General features: G+C 48.8%; 1 protein-coding gene across 1 annotated transcript in view; it reads left to right on the forward strand.

The window, feature by feature from the left end:
* LOC311526361 (antigen WC1.1-like) overlaps positions 1 to 20,962 on the forward strand; it is a gene marked incomplete at its 5' end in the record, with an annotated part of 42,011 nt that overhangs the window by 19,324 nt on the left and 1,725 nt on the right. The window contains 10 exons of the mRNA XM_084639301.1: positions 1,731 to 2,045; positions 8,788 to 9,105; positions 9,185 to 9,499; positions 12,077 to 12,391; positions 12,983 to 13,045; positions 13,121 to 13,439; positions 13,778 to 14,028; positions 16,311 to 16,406; positions 17,870 to 17,953; positions 20,127 to 20,216. Coding sequence (XP_084495427.1) covers positions 1,731 to 2,045; positions 8,788 to 9,105; positions 9,185 to 9,499; positions 12,077 to 12,391; positions 12,983 to 13,045; positions 13,121 to 13,439; positions 13,778 to 14,028; positions 16,311 to 16,406; positions 17,870 to 17,953; positions 20,127 to 20,216 — 2,166 coding nt within the window. The remainder of the gene's footprint in view (positions 1 to 1,730; positions 2,046 to 8,787; positions 9,106 to 9,184; positions 9,500 to 12,076; positions 12,392 to 12,982; positions 13,046 to 13,120; positions 13,440 to 13,777; positions 14,029 to 16,310; positions 16,407 to 17,869; positions 17,954 to 20,126; positions 20,217 to 20,962) is intronic.

Below are 20,962 nucleotides of genomic sequence, written 5' to 3' on the forward strand. Positions count from 1 at the left end.
GGCCAATCCAAGGACAACGGGTGGAATATTTTGTACCTTGGGGAAGTTTTGACCTAAGCTGGTAAAGATAAGCTTAGGAGGTTTTTCATGCAGGTCCCCACATCTGTACCCTAGAGTTCAGAGTGGGGGAGGAACCTTGACAGCATATCTCTCTGTCAGTGGACAGTTTATGAGTTTACCCTATATAGGCTTTATACAGAGTAAAAGGGATTTTTTCGGGATTTGGATCCCATTGGGAACTGGGTGTCTGGATGCTGGAGATAGGTGACCTGCTGAGCAGTTTTTGGTTGAAGTCTGCAGCTTTTGGGGTGTGGACCAGAACTGGGTGTGTGTTGCAGCAGGCTAGCATGTCTGGCTCAACAAGGCAGGGTTTTGGAGTCCCAAGCTGGCAGGGAAAACGGGCTCAGAGGTAATTTCAGAACATGAGGTGGCAGTCCCAAGGGGGTGTCTGTAACCGAACCTGTCACACACGTCATTGGTGACTTTTAAGAATAAGTTTGACAAACATCTATCAGGGATGGACTAGGTATACTTAAACCTCTCTTGGTGTGGGGGGATAGACTAGATGACTTCATGAGGTTCCTTCCAGTCCTACATTTCTATTTATTCCAAGATTTCATAAGCTATTCAGGCCTGCTGATTTTTTAAAAAAGTTTATCCCTACTAGATACTGTTTAACATCCTCCTTAGTTACCAACAGACTGCAGAGAGGTTCACCCTCTTCACATAGTATGAATACACTTCCTGCTTCTATCCCAAACCAGAAATGTTTATTGAACACTTCTGCCTTATTTGCATCATTATAAACTATTTTACCATCTCCATTTGTAATGGGCTACACCTTTGTTAGGATTTGTTTGTTTGTTTGTCTTTACTCCTAATATACTGAAAAAAATGGTCATTATTGTTCCTAGCCCTGCCAACTATGGAGTTTTCCCTGATAGCTTTAGCTTCCCTTATCGATTTTCTACATCTCAGAACTTCCAGTGTATATCAATTGCTATTAAGTTCCCCCTTTCCATTTGTTGTACATTGCTTTTTAAAAAAAATGTCTAATTGCTGCCTGCACTGTCCCACTGCACCACATGGGCTTTTGGCCAAAGTTCTAAGGCACTGGAACACCTAACTCCCTGAGGCTCCTTTGTAATTTTCATCCTTCATTGGCTTTCTAGGACACATTGAGCTCCAGCTGGTTGGAGAAGATAGTGCCTGCTCAGGACGTGTGGAAGTAAGACATGGAGACACTTGGGCTACAATCTGTGATGCACACTTTGATCTCAAAGCTGCCAGTGTTATCTGTAATGGACTAGAGTGTGGAACAGCTCTATCTATCCCAGGAGGAGCTCATTTCCGAGAAGGACATGGACCAATCTGGACTGAGGAATTCCAGTGTGTAGGGAATGAGTCACACGTCATGTACTGTCCCAGGATATCACACAGGAGTCAGACGTGCTCACATGCAAATGATGCAAGTGTCATATGCTCAAGTAAGAATTTGGCACAATGTCTCTAAAATCCCAGTCGTGTGTATTCTAGAGTTGAATGCAGCAAAAAAAATGATCTCACTCTGTAGGGAGCTGAGATAACAAAGCTGCTACCAGCTTCCAGTAAAACCTAAACAACTCGATATAATGGGAATGGGTTCAATCCCCCAACTTTCCTTTCCTTTATTATTTAATATAAAATATCTTAAATGCTCCCTCTCTAAACCCCTTCTCCCTTCTCCCCGGGGCACACAGGGTTCCGTCTGGTGAACGGCAGCACAGCGTGCTCAGGAAGGGTGGAGATCCAGGTTCTTGGTGCCTGGGGAACCCTCTGTGACTCATGCTGGGATTTACCAGACGCCAACGTTCTCTGTCGTCAGCTCGACTGCGGATTCGCTGTATCAGCCCCAGGAGGAGGGTATTTTGGGAAGGGAACTGGCTCTGTCTGGACAGACACATTTCACTGCAAAGGGACTGAAATCCATTTGCGCCATTGCCCTGTTACTGCCCTGGGGGCCTCTCAGTGCTCACACGACAATGATGCCAGTGTGATTTGCTCAGGTAAGTGCAAGAGAGATGCTGGATTAAGGACACCTGCCCCTCAGTGTGTGATGCTGTCCCACAGTACTTACAACGATTAAAGCCAAAATTCCCAACTCGCTACTTATTTGCGGTGATTGAGCAGCAACCTGAGACCCTCAGGGCCTGATTCTCCAGAGTACTCACCATTTCTGCAGAGCTTTATGTGTTCAAAGTACTCTCCAGACACTAATAAACCCTCACCAAACTCCAGGGAAGTAGGTGGATAAGTACTATTATTATCTCCTGTGACAGGTTGGATCACAGAAACCCCTTGGGGGCTGCCACCTGATGTGCCAAGACTACTTCTGCCCCTGCTTTCCCTGCCAGCTTAGGACTCCAGCACCCTGTCTCGCTGAGCCAGACATGCCAGTCTGCTCCAGCACAGATCCAGGGTCTGAAGCACGTGCCCCAAAGCTGCAGACTTAACTGAAAGCAATTAAGAACTGTTCCCGTCTTTAACACTCAGATGCCCAACTCCCAATGGGGTCCAAACCACAAATAAATCCGTTTTACCTTGTATAACGCTTATACAGGATAAACTCATAAATTGTCCACCCTCTATAACACTCGGAGAAAGATATACACAGCGGTTTAACCCCCCTCCCCGGTATTAATACATACTCTGGGTTAATTAATAAGTAAAACGTGATTTTATTAAATACAGAAAGTAGGATTTAAGTGGTTCCAAGTAGTATCAGACAGAGCAAAGTGAATTACCAAGTAAAATACAATAAAACATGCAAATCTAAGCCGAATACAGTAATAAAACTGAATCCAGATAAAATCTCACCCTCAGAGATGTTTCAATAAGTTTCTTTCACAGACTGGATGCCTACCTAGTCTGGGCACAATCCTTTCCCTGGTACAGCCCTTGTTCCAGCTCAGGTGGTAGCGAGGGGATTTCTCATGATGGCTGCTCACTTTGTTCTGTTCCACTCACTTATATATCTTTTGCATAAGGCGGGAATCCTTTGTCCCTCTCTGGGTTTCCATCCCTCCTTTTCAATGGAAAAGCACAAGGTTAAAGATGGATTCGAGTTCAGGTGACATGATCACATGTCACTGTAAGACTTCATTACCCACTTGCCAGCATACAGGAAGCATATTTCAGTTACATTATATTCACACTCATCAGCATACTTTCATAAAATCCTACAGAGTGCAATGTCACAGCTCCATTTTACAGACGGTGAAACTGAGAGAGAAAAGCAAAGTGACCTGCCCAAGGCCACCCAGTGAGTCAGCAGCGGAGTCAGGGGTCATACAAGCAACAGTCTGATGCTGCACAACCCCGATTTATCCATCCTGGGCACTGAAAGTGGCCAGGGCCCTGCGGGAAAATAATTCACTAGAAAATTAATTTAAATGGCCAGCCAATCTGGTTCCCTTGTGCCTAAATGGAGCCCATCTTATGGGTCTATAGATCCATAGAGTTTTAAGACCCAAAAATGCCATTATGATCATCTGCTTCTCCCCTCACCACAAGGACCCCTCCTGCTTAATGAAGTTTCAGCTCCCCTCTCTGCCACATCTTCAAATCCATGTACAGAGTCTCCATAGGGCTTCTTGCCTGGCTGGAACTGGGATCCTTACAGAGAAACCTACTGCAGAAGCCCTGGATTTCAACCTTCTTCCTAATAATGGACACGTAGCTTCCAGGACTGACCCCCACAGAGCCCAGAGTCACTGGTGCCCTTACACACCATGACTAAGCCTATGTGGCCCTGCCCAGAACTCTCAACAGACATCTACTCTCCTCTTTACAACTGATAACTTTGTACCTTGGGGGCAAAAAACCTGGCAGTTCTCCTGCTTCTCACAGAGGCTGCTACCTGCATTCCTCACTGAATTGCCTGCAGCCCTGCCCTGCCTCTCCTAACTAGCTACTCAGCCCAGACCCTGGTTCTTGGAGGGAACTCCTCAGCACATGAAGATGCTGATTTCTCCCTACAATTGCTGGAAGGAGAATCCCTTCTAAGGAAAAACACCTGGTCCCTTCCATACGAGCTCCATCTGCCATGATCCCATCCGGGCTTCCTGCGGAGCTGTGGTACCCAGTTATATCCATGAGCCTCCTCGGAAAGCCCCAGAGCTACTCTCTGCCCTCACACTACACTAGTGGCATACCTAGGACAGGAAACTTGGGTGGGCCTCAGCTTTCGGGGGTGGGCAGTGACCGGAGGAGCAGAGGGAGGGGTGCAGGAGGAATCTGGTGCCCTGGGAAGGGGGCAGGAGGGAGGGGGGCTCCAAAGCTGAGGCTGCTCAGGGCACATAGGCTGCGGGGCGTACCTAGGGTAACCAGATAGGAAATGTGAAAAATTGGACAAGTGGTGGGAGGTAATAGGCGCCTATATAAGAAAAAGACCCAAATATCAGGACTGTCCCTATAAAATCGGGACATCTGGTCACCTAGGCGTGTATTTTGGGCAAAGTGGGGTCCTACTAGGGCTCAAGCTCTGCTCACCCTTCCCGACCCTGGCTCAGTGTCCGACAGCCCAGCCACGTCCCTTTCCTGCCGGTGCCAGGAACTGCTGCCCTGGTCTCCGGCCCCAGCACTAGCCCCACCCAGACCTGCCCTCACGAGGCACACCCCCCGCGGGGCTAGTGCTTGGGTCAGAGACCAGGGAAGCAGCGCATGGCGCTGGCAGGAGAAAGATGCAGCCAGGCTGTTGGACACCGAGCTGGGGGTGGGAGTCCCAGCCTGTGGATTCGGGGGGCTCCAGCCCTGATTTGGGTGGGCTTGGATGATCACTGGGTGGGCCACAGCCCACCCGTGGCTACACCCCTGCACTACCCTAGCTGCATGCAGGCAGTCTCCTGGTCCAGTCTTAGGGTGAACTCCTGGCTCCGCTGAAGTCAATGGAGGTTTTACCATTGCCTTCAGTGGGGCCAGGATTTCACTCTTAGCCTTGAAATGTTATTTGGCTACCAAGATCCTTGAGCTGTTTGGATCCAGTGCGCACACACTGCACCCGTCAGATTGCCATACTAGTACATACTGTACCCGGCACAACCAGTGGGTGTGCCCTGCACTGACTCTGCTGTTGTCTTTTAACATGGTCAGTCTCTCCTGGCTGCACCTGGCCCTGAACTCGGGGAGTAATTCCTAACTTACCACGCTGATGTCGGACTCTCGGATTCTGGGACACACGGAAAGACTGAGATTCTATGTGGAACTATAGAACTATAGACTGAGGAACTATGACGTGATCGGAATAACAGAGACTTGGTGGGATAACTCACATGACTGGAGTACTGTCATGGATGGTTATAAACTGTTCAGGAAGGACAGGCAGGGCAGAAAAGGTGGGGGAGTAGCACTGTTTGTAAGGGAGCAGTATGACTGCTCAGAGCTCTGGTACGAAACTGCAGAAAAACCTGAGTGTCTCTGGATTAAGTTTAGAAGTGTGTGCAACAAGAGTGATGTAGTGGTGGGAGTCTGCTATAGACCACCGGACCAGGGGGATGAGGTAGATGAGACTTTCTTCCGGCAGCTCACGGAAGCTACTAGATTGCATGCCCTGATTCTCATGGGTGACTTTAATTTTCCTGATATCTGCTGGGAGAGCAATACAGCGGCGCATAGACAATCCAGGAAGTTTTTGGAAAGCGTAGGGGACAATTTCCTGGTGCAAGTGCTAGAGGAGCCAACTAGGGGGGGCGCTTTTCTTGACCTGCTGCTCACAAACCGGGTAGAATTAGTGGGGGAAGCAAAAGTGGATGGGAACCTGAGAGGCAGTGACCATGAGTTGGTTGAGTTCAGGATCCTGACGCAGGGAAGAAAGGTAAGCAGCAGGATACGGACCCTGGACTTCAGGAAAGCAGACTTCGACTCCCTCAGGGAACGGATGGCCAGGATCCCCTGGGGGACTAACTTGAAGGGGAACGGAGTCCAGGAGAGTTGGCTGTATTTCAAGGAATCCCTGTTGAGGTTACAGGGACAAACCATCCCAACGAGTCGAAAGAATAGTAAATATGGCAGGCGACCAGCTTGGCTTAACAGTGAAATCCTAGCAGATCTTAAACATAAAAAAGAAGCTTACAAGAAGTGGAAGGTTGGACATATGACCAGGGAAGAGTATAAAAATATTGCTCGGGCATGTAGGAATGTTATCAGGAGGGCCAAATCGCACCTGGAGCTGCAGCTAGCCAGAGATGTTAAGAGTAACAAGAAGGGTTTCTTCAGGTATGTTGGCAACAAGAAGAAAGCCAAGGAAAGTGTGGGCCCCTTACTGAATGAGGGAGGCAACCTAGTGACAGAGGATGTGGAAAAAGCTAATGTACTCAATGCTTTTTTTGCCTCTGTTTTCACTAACAAGGTCAGCTCCCAGACTGCTGCGCTGGGCATCACAAAATGGGGAAGAGATGGCCAGCCCTCTGTGGAGATAGAGGTGGTTAGGGACTATTTAGAAAAGCTGGATGTGCACAAGTCCATGGGGCCAGACGAGTTGCATCCAAGAGTGCTGAAGGAATTGGCGGCTGTGATTGCAGAGCCATTGGCCATTATCTTTGAAAACTCGTGGCGAACCGGGGAAGTCCCGGATGACTGGAAAAAGGCTAATGTAGTGCCAATCTTTAAAAAAGGGAAGAAGGAGGATCCTGGGAACTACAGGCCAGTCAGCCTCACTTCAGTCCCTGGAAAAATCATGGAGCAGGTCCTCAAAGAATCAATCCTGAAGCACTTGCATGAGAGGAAAGTGATCAGGAACAGCCAGCATGGATTCACCAAGGGAAGGTCATGCCTGACAAATCTAATCGCCTTTTATGATGAGATTACTGGTTCTGTGGATGAAGGGAAAGCAGTGGATGTATTGTTTCTTGACTTTAGCAAAGCTTTTGACACGGTCTTCCACAGTATTCTTGTCAGCAAGTTAAGGAAGTATGGGCTGGATGAATGCACTATAAGGTGGGTAGAAAGCTGGCTAGATTGTCGGGCTCAACGGGTAGTGATCAATGGCTCCATGTCTAGTTGGCAGCCGGTATCAAGTGGAGTGCCCCAAGGGTCGGTCCTGTGGCCGGTTTTCTTCAATATCTTCATAAATGATCTGGAGGATGGTGTGGATTGCACTCTCAGCAAATTTGCGGATGATACTAAACTGGGAGGAGTGGTAGATACGCTGGAGGGGAGGGATAGGATACAGAAGGACCTAGACAAATTGGAGGATTGGGCCAAAAGAAATCTGATGAGGTTCAATAAGGATAAGTGCAGGGTCCTGCACTTAGGACGGAAGAACCCAATGCACAGCTACAGACTAGGGACCGAATGGCTAGGCAGCAGTTCTGCGGAAAAGGACCTAGGGGTGACAGTGGACGAGAAGCTGGATATGAGTCAGCAGTGTGCCCTTGTTGCCAAGAAGGCCAATGGCATTTTGGGATGTATAAGTAGGGGCATAGCGAGCAGATTGAGGGACGTGATCGTTCCTCTCTATTCAACATTGGTGAGGCCTCATCTGGAGTACTGTGTCCAGTTTTGGGCCCCACACTACAAGAAGGTTGTGGATAAATTGGAGAGAGTCCAGTGAAGGGCAACAAAAATGATTAGGGGTCTGGAACACATGACTTATGAGGAGAGGCTGACGGAGCTGGGATTGTTTAGCCTGCAGAAGAGAAGAATGAGGGGGGATTTGATAGCTGCTTTCAACTACCTGAAAGGGGGTTCCAAAGAGGATGGCTCTAGACTGTTCTCAATGGTAGCAGATGACAGAACGAGGAGTAATGGTCTCAAGTTGCTGTGGGGGAGGTTTAGATTGGATATTAGGAAAAACTTTTTCACTAAGAGGGTGGTGAAACACTGGAATGTGTTACCTAGGGAGGTGGTAGAATCTCCTTCCTTAGAGGTTTTTAAGGTCAGGCTTGACAAAGCCCTGGCTGGGATGATTTAACTGGGAATTGGTCCTGCTTCGAACAGGGGGTTGGACTAGATGACCTTCTGGGGTCCCTTCCAACCCTGATATTCTATGATTCTATGATTCACATCCCAAGGGAGTCACAATATTCACCAACAAAGCACGTCCCCTTCCCCGCCCCACACACAACCTGCTTCTTGTGCTATGAATTGATCAGCAGGAATCTCATGTTGGACTCAGAGATGACACCACATTTCAGGGGACAGCTCCAGTTAGAACCACCAGTGCCGGGAACTATCTAACACTAGGAGCTCCTGAACTGGATCTACGTGAACCAAGAAAGTTGCCACTTGCTGAGCAAAGATCAGAGGAAGCTAAGGGAATTTACCAATAATAACCTGTTCCTGACCACCGTGAATCCTGCTCTTCCATTGGCCAAACTCCCTCAAGGCAAACTTGCCTAAATCATTCACGACCCACCTGCTAAGTGCTTGTGCAGACACCGTTCACTGGCTTCCAGGCATTTAAGCCTGGATAAAGTGACTACAAACTTCAGCAGCCATTCCACCACCACACAGAGAGACTATTTTCCCAATCAGTAATCGGCAGGAATTCCCTCGCTCACTCATTTAGAGAGTCCGTTGGCAAGCCCTTGTGTCAAGCTCAGAGTTTTAAAATCATTGCAGCACATTCCACTTTTAGATTCACAGGAATAAGTGTCTTCTGACAGAGGTTGTTCCCTTCAACACTGTGACACACTCTGATGACTGGCTTATACCTTCTTATTGAGAAATAGTCCACAATTTCATGTGCAGTATTTCTAGTGTATAAGAGAGAGTGTTATTCAGTGTATTTCCCATCTCTCCTGAGCCCAGGTCACTCTGAATCACTCAGACTGCTGAATGGAGAGAGCCGGTGTGATGGGAGAGTGGAGATTTCCCTCCGTGGTGTGTGGGGCAGAGTGCTGGATGACCAGTGGGACATGAACGATGCCAGCGTGGTGTGCAGGGAGCTCCAGTGTGGAGTCGCTGAGAAAGCTTTTAACCCCCCAAAGACTGAGAATGGAATGGGCCCTGTGGGGCTCAGAAGGGTCCAGTGTGCAGGAAATGAGACTCGTCTGACTCTCTGTGACATCTCCACGTCTGAGACAGCCCAGGCAGGAATTGCTGAGGATGTCGGTGTCCTTTGCTCAGGTGATTCATTTCCAAATCTCACAAACATTTTCTGTTCAGTAGGAAAATACATATTAACAGCTGGGATCTATCCCCGCAGGTAGCCGGCAGATCAGACTGGTGAATGGGACAGGTCGCTGTGCCGGGAGAGTGGAGATTTATTACAATGGCAGCTGGGGGACAGTCTGTGATGATTCCTGGGATCTGTCAGACTCCGATGTCGTTTGCAAACAACTGGGATGTGGACGTGCCATCAGTGCAACTGTCTCTGCTCGTTATGGGCAAGGATCCGGGCAGATCTGGCTGGACGATGTAAACTGCTCTGGGAACGAATCCGATCTCTGGGCGTGTCCTTCCGGGGGCTGGGGCCAGCACAACTGCAGACACAAAGAGGACGCGGGAGTTCTCTGCTCAGGTCTGTTCTGGGAATGCTCACGTGAGCCTGGTGACCAGGGGATTAAATGGAGGGGGCAGATGTTTAAGGAGATTGCTGAGAATGACACTCTCATTGACTGTCTCTGCCTCCCTTTCCCTTGTGTAACTACCTACCAGGGTCACCATTAGAAAGTCCTCAACTCCCACCCAGAGGCGTTGGAGATATTGCAAGATTTCCCTTAGAATGCTAGAAGGCTGCATCTCAGGTATCTAAAGGAGATTATATAATGGAAAGCAGTGACTGAAAAGGATGTAGGGTCCTAGTGGAGAAATAACTGAACATGAGCTCCCAGTGCCATGTGTGGCAAAACGCGCTAATGTTAACCTTGGATGTATAAACAGGGGAATAGTGAGTAGGAGTGGGGACTAAATTTTACTGCTGTACATGATGCTGGTGAGACAGATACTGGAATACTTTGTGTCCAGTTCTTATGTCCACAAAAATTGGAGCAGAGAAGAGCCGCAAAAGTGATCTGATGAATAAAAGACTTACAGTGAGAGATTTCAGCTGCTGAATCTGTTTAGCTTATCAAAACGATCAAGAGGTAACTTGATTACAGGGCATAAGTCCCTTCACAAGGAGAACATACCACTTCCTAAAGGGCTCTTTAATATAATGCAGAAAGGCAGAACAAGAGTCGATGGCTAGAAGCTGAAACCAGACAAATTCAGATAAGAAATAAGGCCCAGGTTTTTAACAGGGAGGATGATTAACCATCGGAACTAACTACCAGGGAAATGGTGCATTCTACATCTCTTGAAGTCTTCCTGTCTAGACTTGATGCCTTTCTGGAAGCTATGCTTACGTCAAACTCAAGTTATTAGGCTCTATGCAGCTGTTTTACAGAAGGTCAGACTATTTGATCTCATGATCCCTGTCACACTGTCTGGAGAGGCTCACAGCACTGAGTGCCCACCTCAGGGCAGATGGTGAGAAACAAGGCAATACCCCAAACTGCTGGTGTGTTCTATAAGTAGATTTCACCAAGCCAGCAACAGATGTGAACTCCTGGACCAATGTTCCCTCTAATTTTTACATCCATGTGTGGAATGAATTTTGTTCTGTGCACCAGTCTAGAGGTGATGTGTGGTGGGGTTGGGGCTGAAGGGTTCAGAATGTGGGAGGCAGCTCAGGGCTGGGGCAGAGGGTAGCTGTGCACGGGGTGAAGGCTCTGGCTGGGGGTGCGAGCTCTGGGGTGGGGCCAGGGATGAGGGGTTTGTAGTTCTGGCTGCCCTGGGGCTGCAGCAGGAAGAGAGGACTCCCCCAAGGCCTCTCTTGCTGCAGCAGCCTGGGGCCAGGGGAGAGGCACCTCTCCCCACTGCGGCAGCTCCAGGGCTGGGGAAGAGGTGCCTCTCCAGTCTAGGCCCCTGTGGCTGCTTGCCTACGTGGCCTTTGATAGCCTTCTGTGCGTCCATATGGCCACGCAGCTCAGAGGGAACTTACTCCTGGATCACTGTATCTATCTTACCATGGAGTCACAGACCGTCCCCTTAGACTCTCCAGTCTATTGTCACCCAAACAAACTGGACTTAGGGATAAGTGGTCACTTACACCTAAAATCACATCACATTCAGGTTTCTTCCAATCCCAAGAGACCAGCCACCTACTCAGATCACTTGGTACCCTGGATCTTACACCAAAGACAATGCCTGTAGCCAATCCTGTAATAAAGTATATACAGGTTTATTCACGAGGAAAAAGAAATAAAAGGGTTGTTTACACGGTTAAAGCAAGCAATCACCTACACACAAATGAGTTACCATTTATATCCTCGGAGTGACAGAGTTGTAGTGATCTGTCAAGTCAAAATGTCCTTCAGCGCTGACCCAGGGGTAACCCCTTGGGGTCTCGGGCTTCAGTTTGGATTCTTTAGCCCTGTCACAGTTCAAACAGCCAAAAAGATGAAAAATCTTCCCATCTATTATTTTTATTCCCCTCTTCCAGCCTTCAAAGCAATAGGATAAGACCTTCTGCATGTACTACATGCAGGGGATGGGCGGCGGGGATCATTCCCGTCCCTGAGTTCACAAGTTCAGAGCAAACATTTTCAGTTATAAAGCAAAACTTGCATATGTTCTTGTTGCATGGACCACAGACATTACAAGTGAGATTAGTGCCCACAGCAACTAACCAGCATTTCATAAAGTCTAAACACTCAATACATTCTTCCAAGACTAATACCTGTTTTCAGCAAAACTAACACACATGTGACCCTGCCTGGTCTCCAGCTACGAGATTGTAAGTTCTCAGCCAAGGCCTGCAGCCTGGGCAAGAGCTGGCATCTGGCCTGCCAATGTCACAATCCTTCCCGGCCTTTTATCTATTACAATCTGTATGTAGCTGCTGCTAAATGGTGGCCTTCCAGAGATGCCCACTGTATTTCGAAGGGGCCTGTGGTGTCTAAAAGAGTCTCTTACTCCTGGAGTGGTTCTCTAGCAGTTGCTCCTGCAGAATGATGCACAGGATCGTTAGCAATCGCAGGGATTTCACTCTTCACACCCCAGTTCATTTCAGAATCAAATGATTTAAATTCCCTTTTTCTGCATTTTCTTCTAGAGTTCACAGATCTGAGGCTGGTGAGCAACAGTGACTGTGCAGGGCGGCTGGAGGTTTTCTACAATGGGACGTGGGGCAGTGTTTGCTCCAATCAGATGTCTGGAGTCACCCCAGCAATTGTCTGCAAACAGCTGAACTGTGGGGACGGAGGGCAAATTGCAAGTGACTTTGAATATGGAGCAGGTTCTGGTCCCAGGTGGCTGGACCACGTTGCATGCAGTGAGCAGCACAGCTCCCTCTGGCAGTGCCCGTCAGAGCCCTGGGATCCAAAGTCGTGTGATAACCGAGCAGAAGAGACCCATATTTCTTGCATTGGTAATTCTGAAACTACCTGCATGCGCGCATGCAAACCCACATGTACGCGATGTGTTCAATTAATTGAAGGGTTAGGAGAGAATTTTTGTTGTTGTTCACATCTCAGTGTAGGCAGATTTAAATTCTCAACACAAGTTACAAACATATTTTCATGATTTTCATGTTTTCATATTTTCATTTTTTATAGGAACAAGCATTTGTCTGACTAACAACAAACATGGAAGTTAATCAATTAATCTTAAAAGAGACCGGTGTTAGACACTGCGATAAGGTAGTCTGAGAGCCAAGAAAAGTCTCTCCCTAGAGACAGACATTAGGCAGCTCTGTGGTTATTTATCCTTTTGGGATGAACAATCAGAGGTGGGCCCAGGCTGTGCAGTTTGGGTCAGAAATGGAATCCCCCATAAGTCTGGGTGCATGCCAGCCTATGTGTCTAACAGCTGAATAGCAAATTAATGAGGTATTAAATGACCCAGAGTTCACATTTCAGTTTATACAGTACTGAAATTAGGGGGTTAAAATACAGATAAATTCTACTCCCACCTCACACACACAACCCAGTGCATTCACCTCAGCTTTTTCTCTCCATAGAAAAAAAACCAAAACCAACTCAGACCCTGTTTGCCGAATGCCCGAACTCTCCAAGCTGCACAGGTATCTCTGCTTCTCACTGTCTCCCTCTTGGTCCCTAAGTTGTCCCAGTAACATGTGAGGTTTCTGCATTTCTAGACCAGGACAAGTTACGTGTCGTGGGAGGAGAGGACAGATGCTCGGGGAGAGTGGAGGTTTGGTACCGTGGCTTCTGGGGAACAGTTTGTGATGACTCCTGGGACATGGCGGATGCTAACGTTGTGTGTAAACAACTGGGCTGTGGATCTGCTCTATCTGCCCCGGACAAGGCTGCATTCGGCGAGGGGACTGGTCCCATCTGGGTGGAGACGTTGAATTGCAGAGGGACAGAGTCATCTCTCTGGGACTGTCCTGCCAGGCCCTGGGGTGAGAGCAACTGTGGTCATAAGGAAGATGCTGCCGTGAATTGCTCAGGTGAGTGACAGGAGATGTTTCTGCTACATGCTGTAATATTCAGGGAAAAGGATGGTTTAGCCCACCCATCCCCTTTGGTCCCAGACCAGGCCCTCCCATCTCCTGAGTGCCGGAGCATCCTGGATGTTGAGGGGTGGAACCTTTGTGGGATCAGACTGACTCAGGCACCAGCCCACATAGCCCCTGCATCATCACAAGCCCCACTGTGCTGGTTTCTTATGAGAGTCCTCATTGCTGCACAGAGCACAAGGGACTTGGGCCCTAAATCACTAACAAACAGGCCCTGTGCTGCTGTGAGGGAGTCTGTGGAGGTGACAGCTGGAGACAACCAGGGACTCTCAGAGGTGAGGATCCCCCTGGGAACAAACACGTCGCCTCCTCCTTGCTACAGGTTTGTGGGCTCCCACGACTCTCACAGACTCATCTCTCCCTGTCGCTTGTTCATTTCCATCCAGCTCCCCCGCGCCGCCCTCCGACCGACAGTGGGAGAGTCACGGTGCCCGTGGTCATCTGCATTATCCTGGGGGCCCTGCTCTGCCTGGTCTTAATCATCCTGGGGGCGCAGGTGCGAAGTGCCAGGGCACAGCGCAGAGGTGGGTCCTGATTTGTGTCACTGTGTGAAATGCCTCTGCAGTAGCAGGGCGGCTGCAGGGTGTCAGGGTGAGGGACGATACCAGGCTGGGTGGGGTGGCCAAGGGTGCCTGTTAACACCTCTCTCTTTTACTATTTCATTAACTGTCTGGCAGTGGAACAGTCCAGCCATGAAATCTGGAGATGATACTGGCTAGGGACCTTTACAGTTTCAGAGAAACGGCATCTGTATCCCCCCGCCCACCCTCCAGTGATCCACTCCAGGAATGCCTACTCAGGCCTCCAGCCGTCACCTGTCTCTGGGTGGGAAACCCCTGTCCCATCTCCTTGCGGCCAGGGGCTTTTAAGACTGCACAGTCCCCTGCCTTCCACTGTGATACCCCCAGCAAACCAATCTGCCTACAGGCCAGCCCCCATGCTGTGCTTTCTCCCCAAGGGCTATGAGCAGGGCATTGCCAGCAGTTACAAGTTACCACCCAGCTCTCTCTCAGCAGATTACACCTTATTCCGAGGATAAAAGTATGACAGAGAAAATATTAAAAACAATAAAAATTCCTCCACACTTGCTGAACATACCAGAATTCACCCATCTTCCTCATGGGCAGCCTGGTAGACCAACATCCCTCCAACGATTCAGTGTTGAGATCCCTATGGACAGAAGGTCCTGCCCATTTGCAGAATCAAAATGAAAGCCCTGAGTCTTTTTAAACTCAGCCTTTCATATCAGAAGCCCTCCTTTGTCTCTTGGTCTCTGGTAACCCAGTTTGAACCAGTCTGTATAAACCACCCTGAAGGTTTTTACCTTTCTGGAGTTGTTTACAATCTCAGTGATTCACCTTAATCACCCACCCACCCATCCACCCCCCACACACACTCAGTGTTTTTTCTTCCTGGAGGAGCTGGGTAACCCTCCGACATGCAGTAGAACATAAACCATTCATGGCTTTAATATAGTGATTCCCAAAGATACTGCCTGGAGCTGCAGTATCTGCCACAGGGAGGGGATCTGAATATCATGAGGAGAGACATCATGGAAAAGGGACCGAGAGAAACTGGAAATATTATCAAGGAAAAAAGGTGTATAAAAATAGAGCTGTGGTAAATAGTTGTGAAGAGAGTGATCCAGTAGAAAAGACAATCTTAGGAAGGAGAAGTGTGGAAAAGGAGCATTTTACTATCTTGTACTCAAGGCTGGCACTTGTCGGGGATTTTACATCTATAACACACTTTATACAAACATTAGCGACCAGCTCCTTGGCAAGAAGATAGAAGATGGGATTGCCATCAACATACATGTAACAGTCACAACGTTGCAGTAAGACAATGACTACAATCAGATCTCATGCTTCAGGGCTTCAGCCAGTCTCCTGCAGGGGTCAGGAAGGAATTCTGGGAAGCCCCCATCTTTGTGTTTTGTTTTGCTTCGTTTTGTTTCTTGCCCTCCTCTGAAGCATCAGACTTTAGCTACAGAGGGAGCTGTGACACTGGATGGGCTGGAACAGTTCTCTGAGGTGATACAGAGAAACCTCTTTCGAAGATATCTGGCTGGTGTGTCTTTCCACATGTTCAGGGTCAAACCAATTGTCAGATTTGGGGTCAGGAAGGAATTTCCCCCCAGGTCAGATTGGTAAAAAGGGACATTGGGGGATTTTCCTCTTCCTCTGAACCATGGAGCATGAATCGCCAGCCACGATTATCAAGGCATCTCTCAAGTAATCAGTTCCCTGCCACTGCGGGGCCCTTGGGCATTGGTGGTACCTTACTCGCTCCTGCTTTCTGCCTGTGGCACACAAGAGTTTATTCTCCTGAGGAGTGAAATGCTTTACTCGAAGTGCATCTTTGGGCTCAAACCTATTGGTATCTGGGTGAAATGCAGTGGCCTGTATTATACAGGAGGTCAGACTAGATGTTCTAATGGTCCCTTCTGGCCTTAAACTCGATGAAAAAAAAGAGGTTCTCACCATTTTGCAGAGAAACACCTGCGTGGGGGAAGAATTATTTACGCTGCTCCAAAGGGGAATAGCCAGAAATAATGAGATGAGATTAAAAAACATTTAAGATGAATGTGAGGAAGCTTCCTAACAGAGAATTAGCCCTGGGAACCATCATCAAAGTGCTGTTGTGGAAAGAAATACTGTCACCTGGCTCATTTAAATTCCAGCAGTGGGAATGTGTGGTAGGGTTCAGGCTCGCACTGGGCCCACGGGGAGGGGCTGGATGATCCCATAGTGTTTCCCGTCTCTGGTTTCAATGACCCTGTGCAAACCCTGCCCTTTGTTTTCAGGCTCCAGAAGACCCTTGGATCCCTTCTCTGAGGCCGTGTACGAGGAGATTGATTATAACCTGATGAGAAAAAAGCAGGAGATGTTCAGTCGCTCAGGTCTGTGGGTCTCACTCTTAACAGGGAGCAGCTATCTAATGCCCTGTCCATCTGAGGCCCTGACCCAGAGTTAAATCACTGCAGCTTCCGCCCTGTGAGCTTGTCATTGGAGCTGCGCACAAGTCTCCACTGCAAAATGTTTTGGTGAAAAATGGAGATTCAGAGACACCAAAACATTTCACAAATTCTTGTCGATTTCACCCAATTGTTCCAAATACACACAGAACGATTCATTTCATTTCAACACTTTCTAAAGAAAACATTTTGTTTTTTTCAATTGGATATTACTTTTCCCTTAGAAATTTCCTTTAATATTTTCGGGAAAAAAAACAAATAAACAAAAATTAACAAATGTCCAAAAGAACACGAAATGGTTTCATTCAACATTAAACTTTTTTTTTACTTTTGCATTTCCCAAAAATTTCCCAAAATAGTCATTTTTGGCTCAACTCAAAACAATCTTATGTTTTGCTTTTTTCCCGAACGGTCAGAAAACCAAACCATCTGGTTTTTTTGCCAAGCTCTAGCTGTGGGAGCTGGGTCTGTGGTGAGACCAGCAGTTACTCATGTAGACTGAGGGAGATGGGTTTCCTTCCCACCATACTCTGAGTGTCCCAATTCTAGGGGCAGTTAATTTCCCATCTGCCCGTCCTGCAGCCTTGGCGTGTAACCAGTGAGGGGTCAGGAAAGCGACTGTCTGGGGCAGGCTAAACTATCATTTGAAAACTTCTTTGGAGCAGGGGATGTTCTGTGCCCCCCTCCCACCGCAGCCACTGGTCTGCTGGGTCGGCTCCCTCCTGCCCCCGGAGCAGAGAGATCAGCTCAGGAGAGCCTCATGACTTTGAGTCCCGGCCCTTTTATCCTTTGTGCCATTTTGTCTCAATGTCTGATGGGAACATCCTGCCCAAGGGCTGTGCTGTGGTGGGGCTCTGGGAACATGCTCAGGGCATCTCCCAGCATCACTGCCAAGATGGTTACAGTGAATGTCAAAAAGAAAAGGGGTACTTGTGGCACCGTAGAGACTAACAAATTTATGAATCACAGACTTTGCTCTGGGCCTTTCTTGGTTTAATCTGGAAACACCACAGAGAGCTGATCGACTGATTCATGGGGGAGGTGAGTATTTACCCTTAAGAAGGAGGAGTCCCCTCTATGGCTGAGGAGGCCAGGACAATTGTGGAACTTCCCTGGACCAGCAGCCAGAGACGGGCCATTCACTCACCCCAGCATCTTTCAGGTCAGATCGTATCATCCCCTCAGTCACATTTATCACAATAACATGGAGATTTCTCTTGGGGAGTCTGTGTCAGCCTCTCACTGCTCAGAGTTGCTGTGAGTCACCATGTCCTGTAGAAGAAGGAATAGACTGAGACTGGAAATCCTGCTCCAGACCCCGGATGTGTTCCCAGTCCTGCAGTTCTGCTGTTCTCACTGTAATGAATTTCTGGTTCTCGTCTCTCCAGTCTCCTATTCAGATGACTCAGTGACGAAGCTGCAGTATTACACTGGGGACAGCGAGGGGGAAAACGATCCTGGATCAGAAGAAGGTAACGGGGGAGGGGCCAAGAGACCCACATCTGGGCAGAGAAATGAATTTCTATCACACTTTCTGCAATCGCAGCCATTTCCATCCCCCCCCCCCACACACACACGGTTCCCATTGTACACAGTCGGGTCTCATCCCATTGAACAGGATTTCTGTCAGAATCTCAGGATGGGAACATGTGACCATCTCCTGAGCACACACCCCTCGGAGTGGCTCCCAGTGACCTCCCCAGGTGTGGAGCTGGAGGAGACGGGTCAGTCTCTTTTGGTGGAAGACGTCAGTGCCCAGCAGGGCTCATCTCTTGTCCCCGAGAGAGAGAGGAAGATTGTCCTATGTTATAATTACAGATGGGCGCAACCCAACTCACTGATCCAAACCCACCAGAACTTTGGGGGGCAGAGGGATTTGCAGATTCTGACCCCAGCTCTGGATCTCAGTTTTGGGGCTGGCACCTGTCGCTGTAACAGGCTGAAGCAAAATCCTGGACCTGAACTTCCGGGCCTGGCCCCATCTCTAATCATAAACGGGGCGGCATTTCTCCCCGAGCTGCTCTCAAGGGAGTCCATGATTTGGGCCCTGTGGGAGTTTAGCCTGTGGCTGGGGGAGGAGACACTGAGCAGATGAGCCAGTTCTGCTGAGAAGCTGGAGCGCTGCCAAGCTGAGCCCTGGGCTGCCTAAGAGGCCAGTGGAGAGCAGGAGCTCACAAAGGATCAGGCCAGTGACCTCCCAGTAGGAGCTTTAATTCCTGCAGAGGGGAGGTTCCCCCTCCCCAGTGTAACAGGAAAATTCAAACCTGTCTGCAGAGATCAGCTGGATCCACACAGGCCGGCTCTGGCCTGGCAGTGCCCGTGTTCCAACCTGTTATCTCAGCACAGGCCCAGATCCTGCTCCCACGGAAACACGTGAAAGAGCTGCTGTTGGATTCTGCAGGGACAGGATTGGCCCCTTGTTATTTCTGGGACTCCTGTTTTACTGTAGTTCTCTGACTTGTGCCCTTCTCAGCATGGGCCCCTGCGACTTCCCCTCTCATAGAATCATAGAATCATAGAATATCAGGGTTGGAAGGGACCCCAGAAGGTCATCTAGTCCAACCTCCTGCTCAAAGCAGGACCAATTCCCAGTTAAATCATCCCAGCCAGGGCTTTGTCAAGCCTGACCTTAAAAACCTCTAAGGAAGGAGATTCTACCACCTCCCTAGGTAACGCATTCCAGTGTTTCACCACCCTCTTAGTGAAAAAGTTTTTCCTAATATCCAATCTAAACCTCCCCCACTGCAACTTGAGACCATTACTCCTCGTTCTGTCATCTGCTACCATTGAGAACAGTCTAGAGCCATCCTCTTTGGAACCCCCTTTCAGGTAGTTGAAAGCAGCTATCAAATCCCCCCTCATTCTTCTCTTCTGCAGGCTAAACAATCCCAGCTCCGTCAGCCTCTCCTCATAACTCATGTGTTCCAGTCCCCTAATCATTTTTGTTGCCCTTCGCTGGACTCTCTCCAATTTATCCACATCCTTCTTGAAGTGTGGGGCCCAAAACTGGACACAGTACTCCAGATGAGGCCTCACCAATGTCGAATAGAGGGGAACGATCACGTCCCTCGATCTGCTCGCTATGCCCCTACTTATACATCCCAAAATGCCATTGGCCTTCTTGGCAACAAGGGCACACTGCTGACTCATATCCAGCTTCTCGTCCACTGTCACCCCTAGGTCCTTTTCCGCAGAACTGCTGCCTAGCCATTCGGTCCCTCGTCTGTAGCTGTGCATTGGGTTCTTCCGTCCTAAGTGCAGGACCCTGCACTTATCCTTATTGAACCTCATCAGATTCCTTTTGGCCCAATCTTCCAATTGGTCTAGGTCCTTCTGTATCCTATCCCTCCCCTCCAGCGTATCTACCACTCCTCCCAGTTTAGTATCATCCGCAAATTTGCTGAGAGTGCAATCCACACCATCCTCCAGATCATTTATGAAGATATTGAATAAAACCGGCCCCAGGACCGACCCTTGGGGCACTCCACTTGATACCGGCTGCCAACTAGACATGGAGCCATTGATCACTACCCGTTGAGCCCGACAATCTCACGTGCCATGATACACAGCTCTAGTTAGAAGGGCCACCTGTACTGAAGAGACGCTGCTGGTGTCATGGGCTGAGTGTGGTGTTTGCTGTTCCAGAGGGAGTTTCCCCAGGGGGGTCTCAGTTGGATTACGATAACGTGGAGGAGCCTGCCTTGAACGACGTCCCCCAGACTCCAGACGGCCGAGGTGAGCAGTGAATCCGCCTCCTGGAAGCAACGTCACCCTGACGAAAAACTAACTGTATTTCTCAGTAGGGACAATAGTGGTTTGTTAAGAAAACCAGGAAGTTCACCCACCAGTATTGTCTATTAGCGTAATGCTGGGGGCGCTGACCAGGTGCATGACAAGAGCTGTGTGGAGGCCCAGGGGTAGGGAAGCATGTGATGTCCTAAGGCATAATAAAGGCCCATTGCAGGGACTGAAGGAGCAGTTTGCTCAGGAGCTGCCCATGCTATACTTGGCTCAGGTCACTGCCCCAGCTTATATACATCTGTGTCAGACACGCTGTGCTGGGCGGGACATAGAGATTTTACACCCAAGGACCCATGTCCCGACCTTATTAGCTGGCTCAGCTCCAAGTGGTGTCAGTACGTTGGAGACTGATGGCAGTTTATGGGGTAAACTTTATCAGGAGAATGCACTGAAAAGTCATTTTTAAAGTAATGTCAAGTTTAGGAAGCCAGGGACAAGCTCTGGGCAATTCCAAGTCATTTCTGTTTGTAATTATTGTAACCAAATGCCTTGTGGAGTAATCCCTCTGGACTAGATCCCAGACACCCTTTCTAGACCTCCCCCCGTCCCACACTTGTAATCTAGGAGCTCTAGGATCCTCTCAATTAGCTCCTGAAACATATCAAATCAATGTGATATGTGAAATCCCCCAGTCTCAGGGTTTCAGAGGAGGGCTTCTCTTAATGCCCTGAAGGTGGAAG

The sequence above is a fragment of the Lepidochelys olivacea genome (genome assembly GCF_965140295.1).
Source record: "Lepidochelys olivacea isolate rLepOli2 genome assembly, chromosome: 1".
In the NCBI taxonomy this organism is placed as follows: Eukaryota; Metazoa; Chordata; order Testudines; family Cheloniidae; genus Lepidochelys; species Lepidochelys olivacea.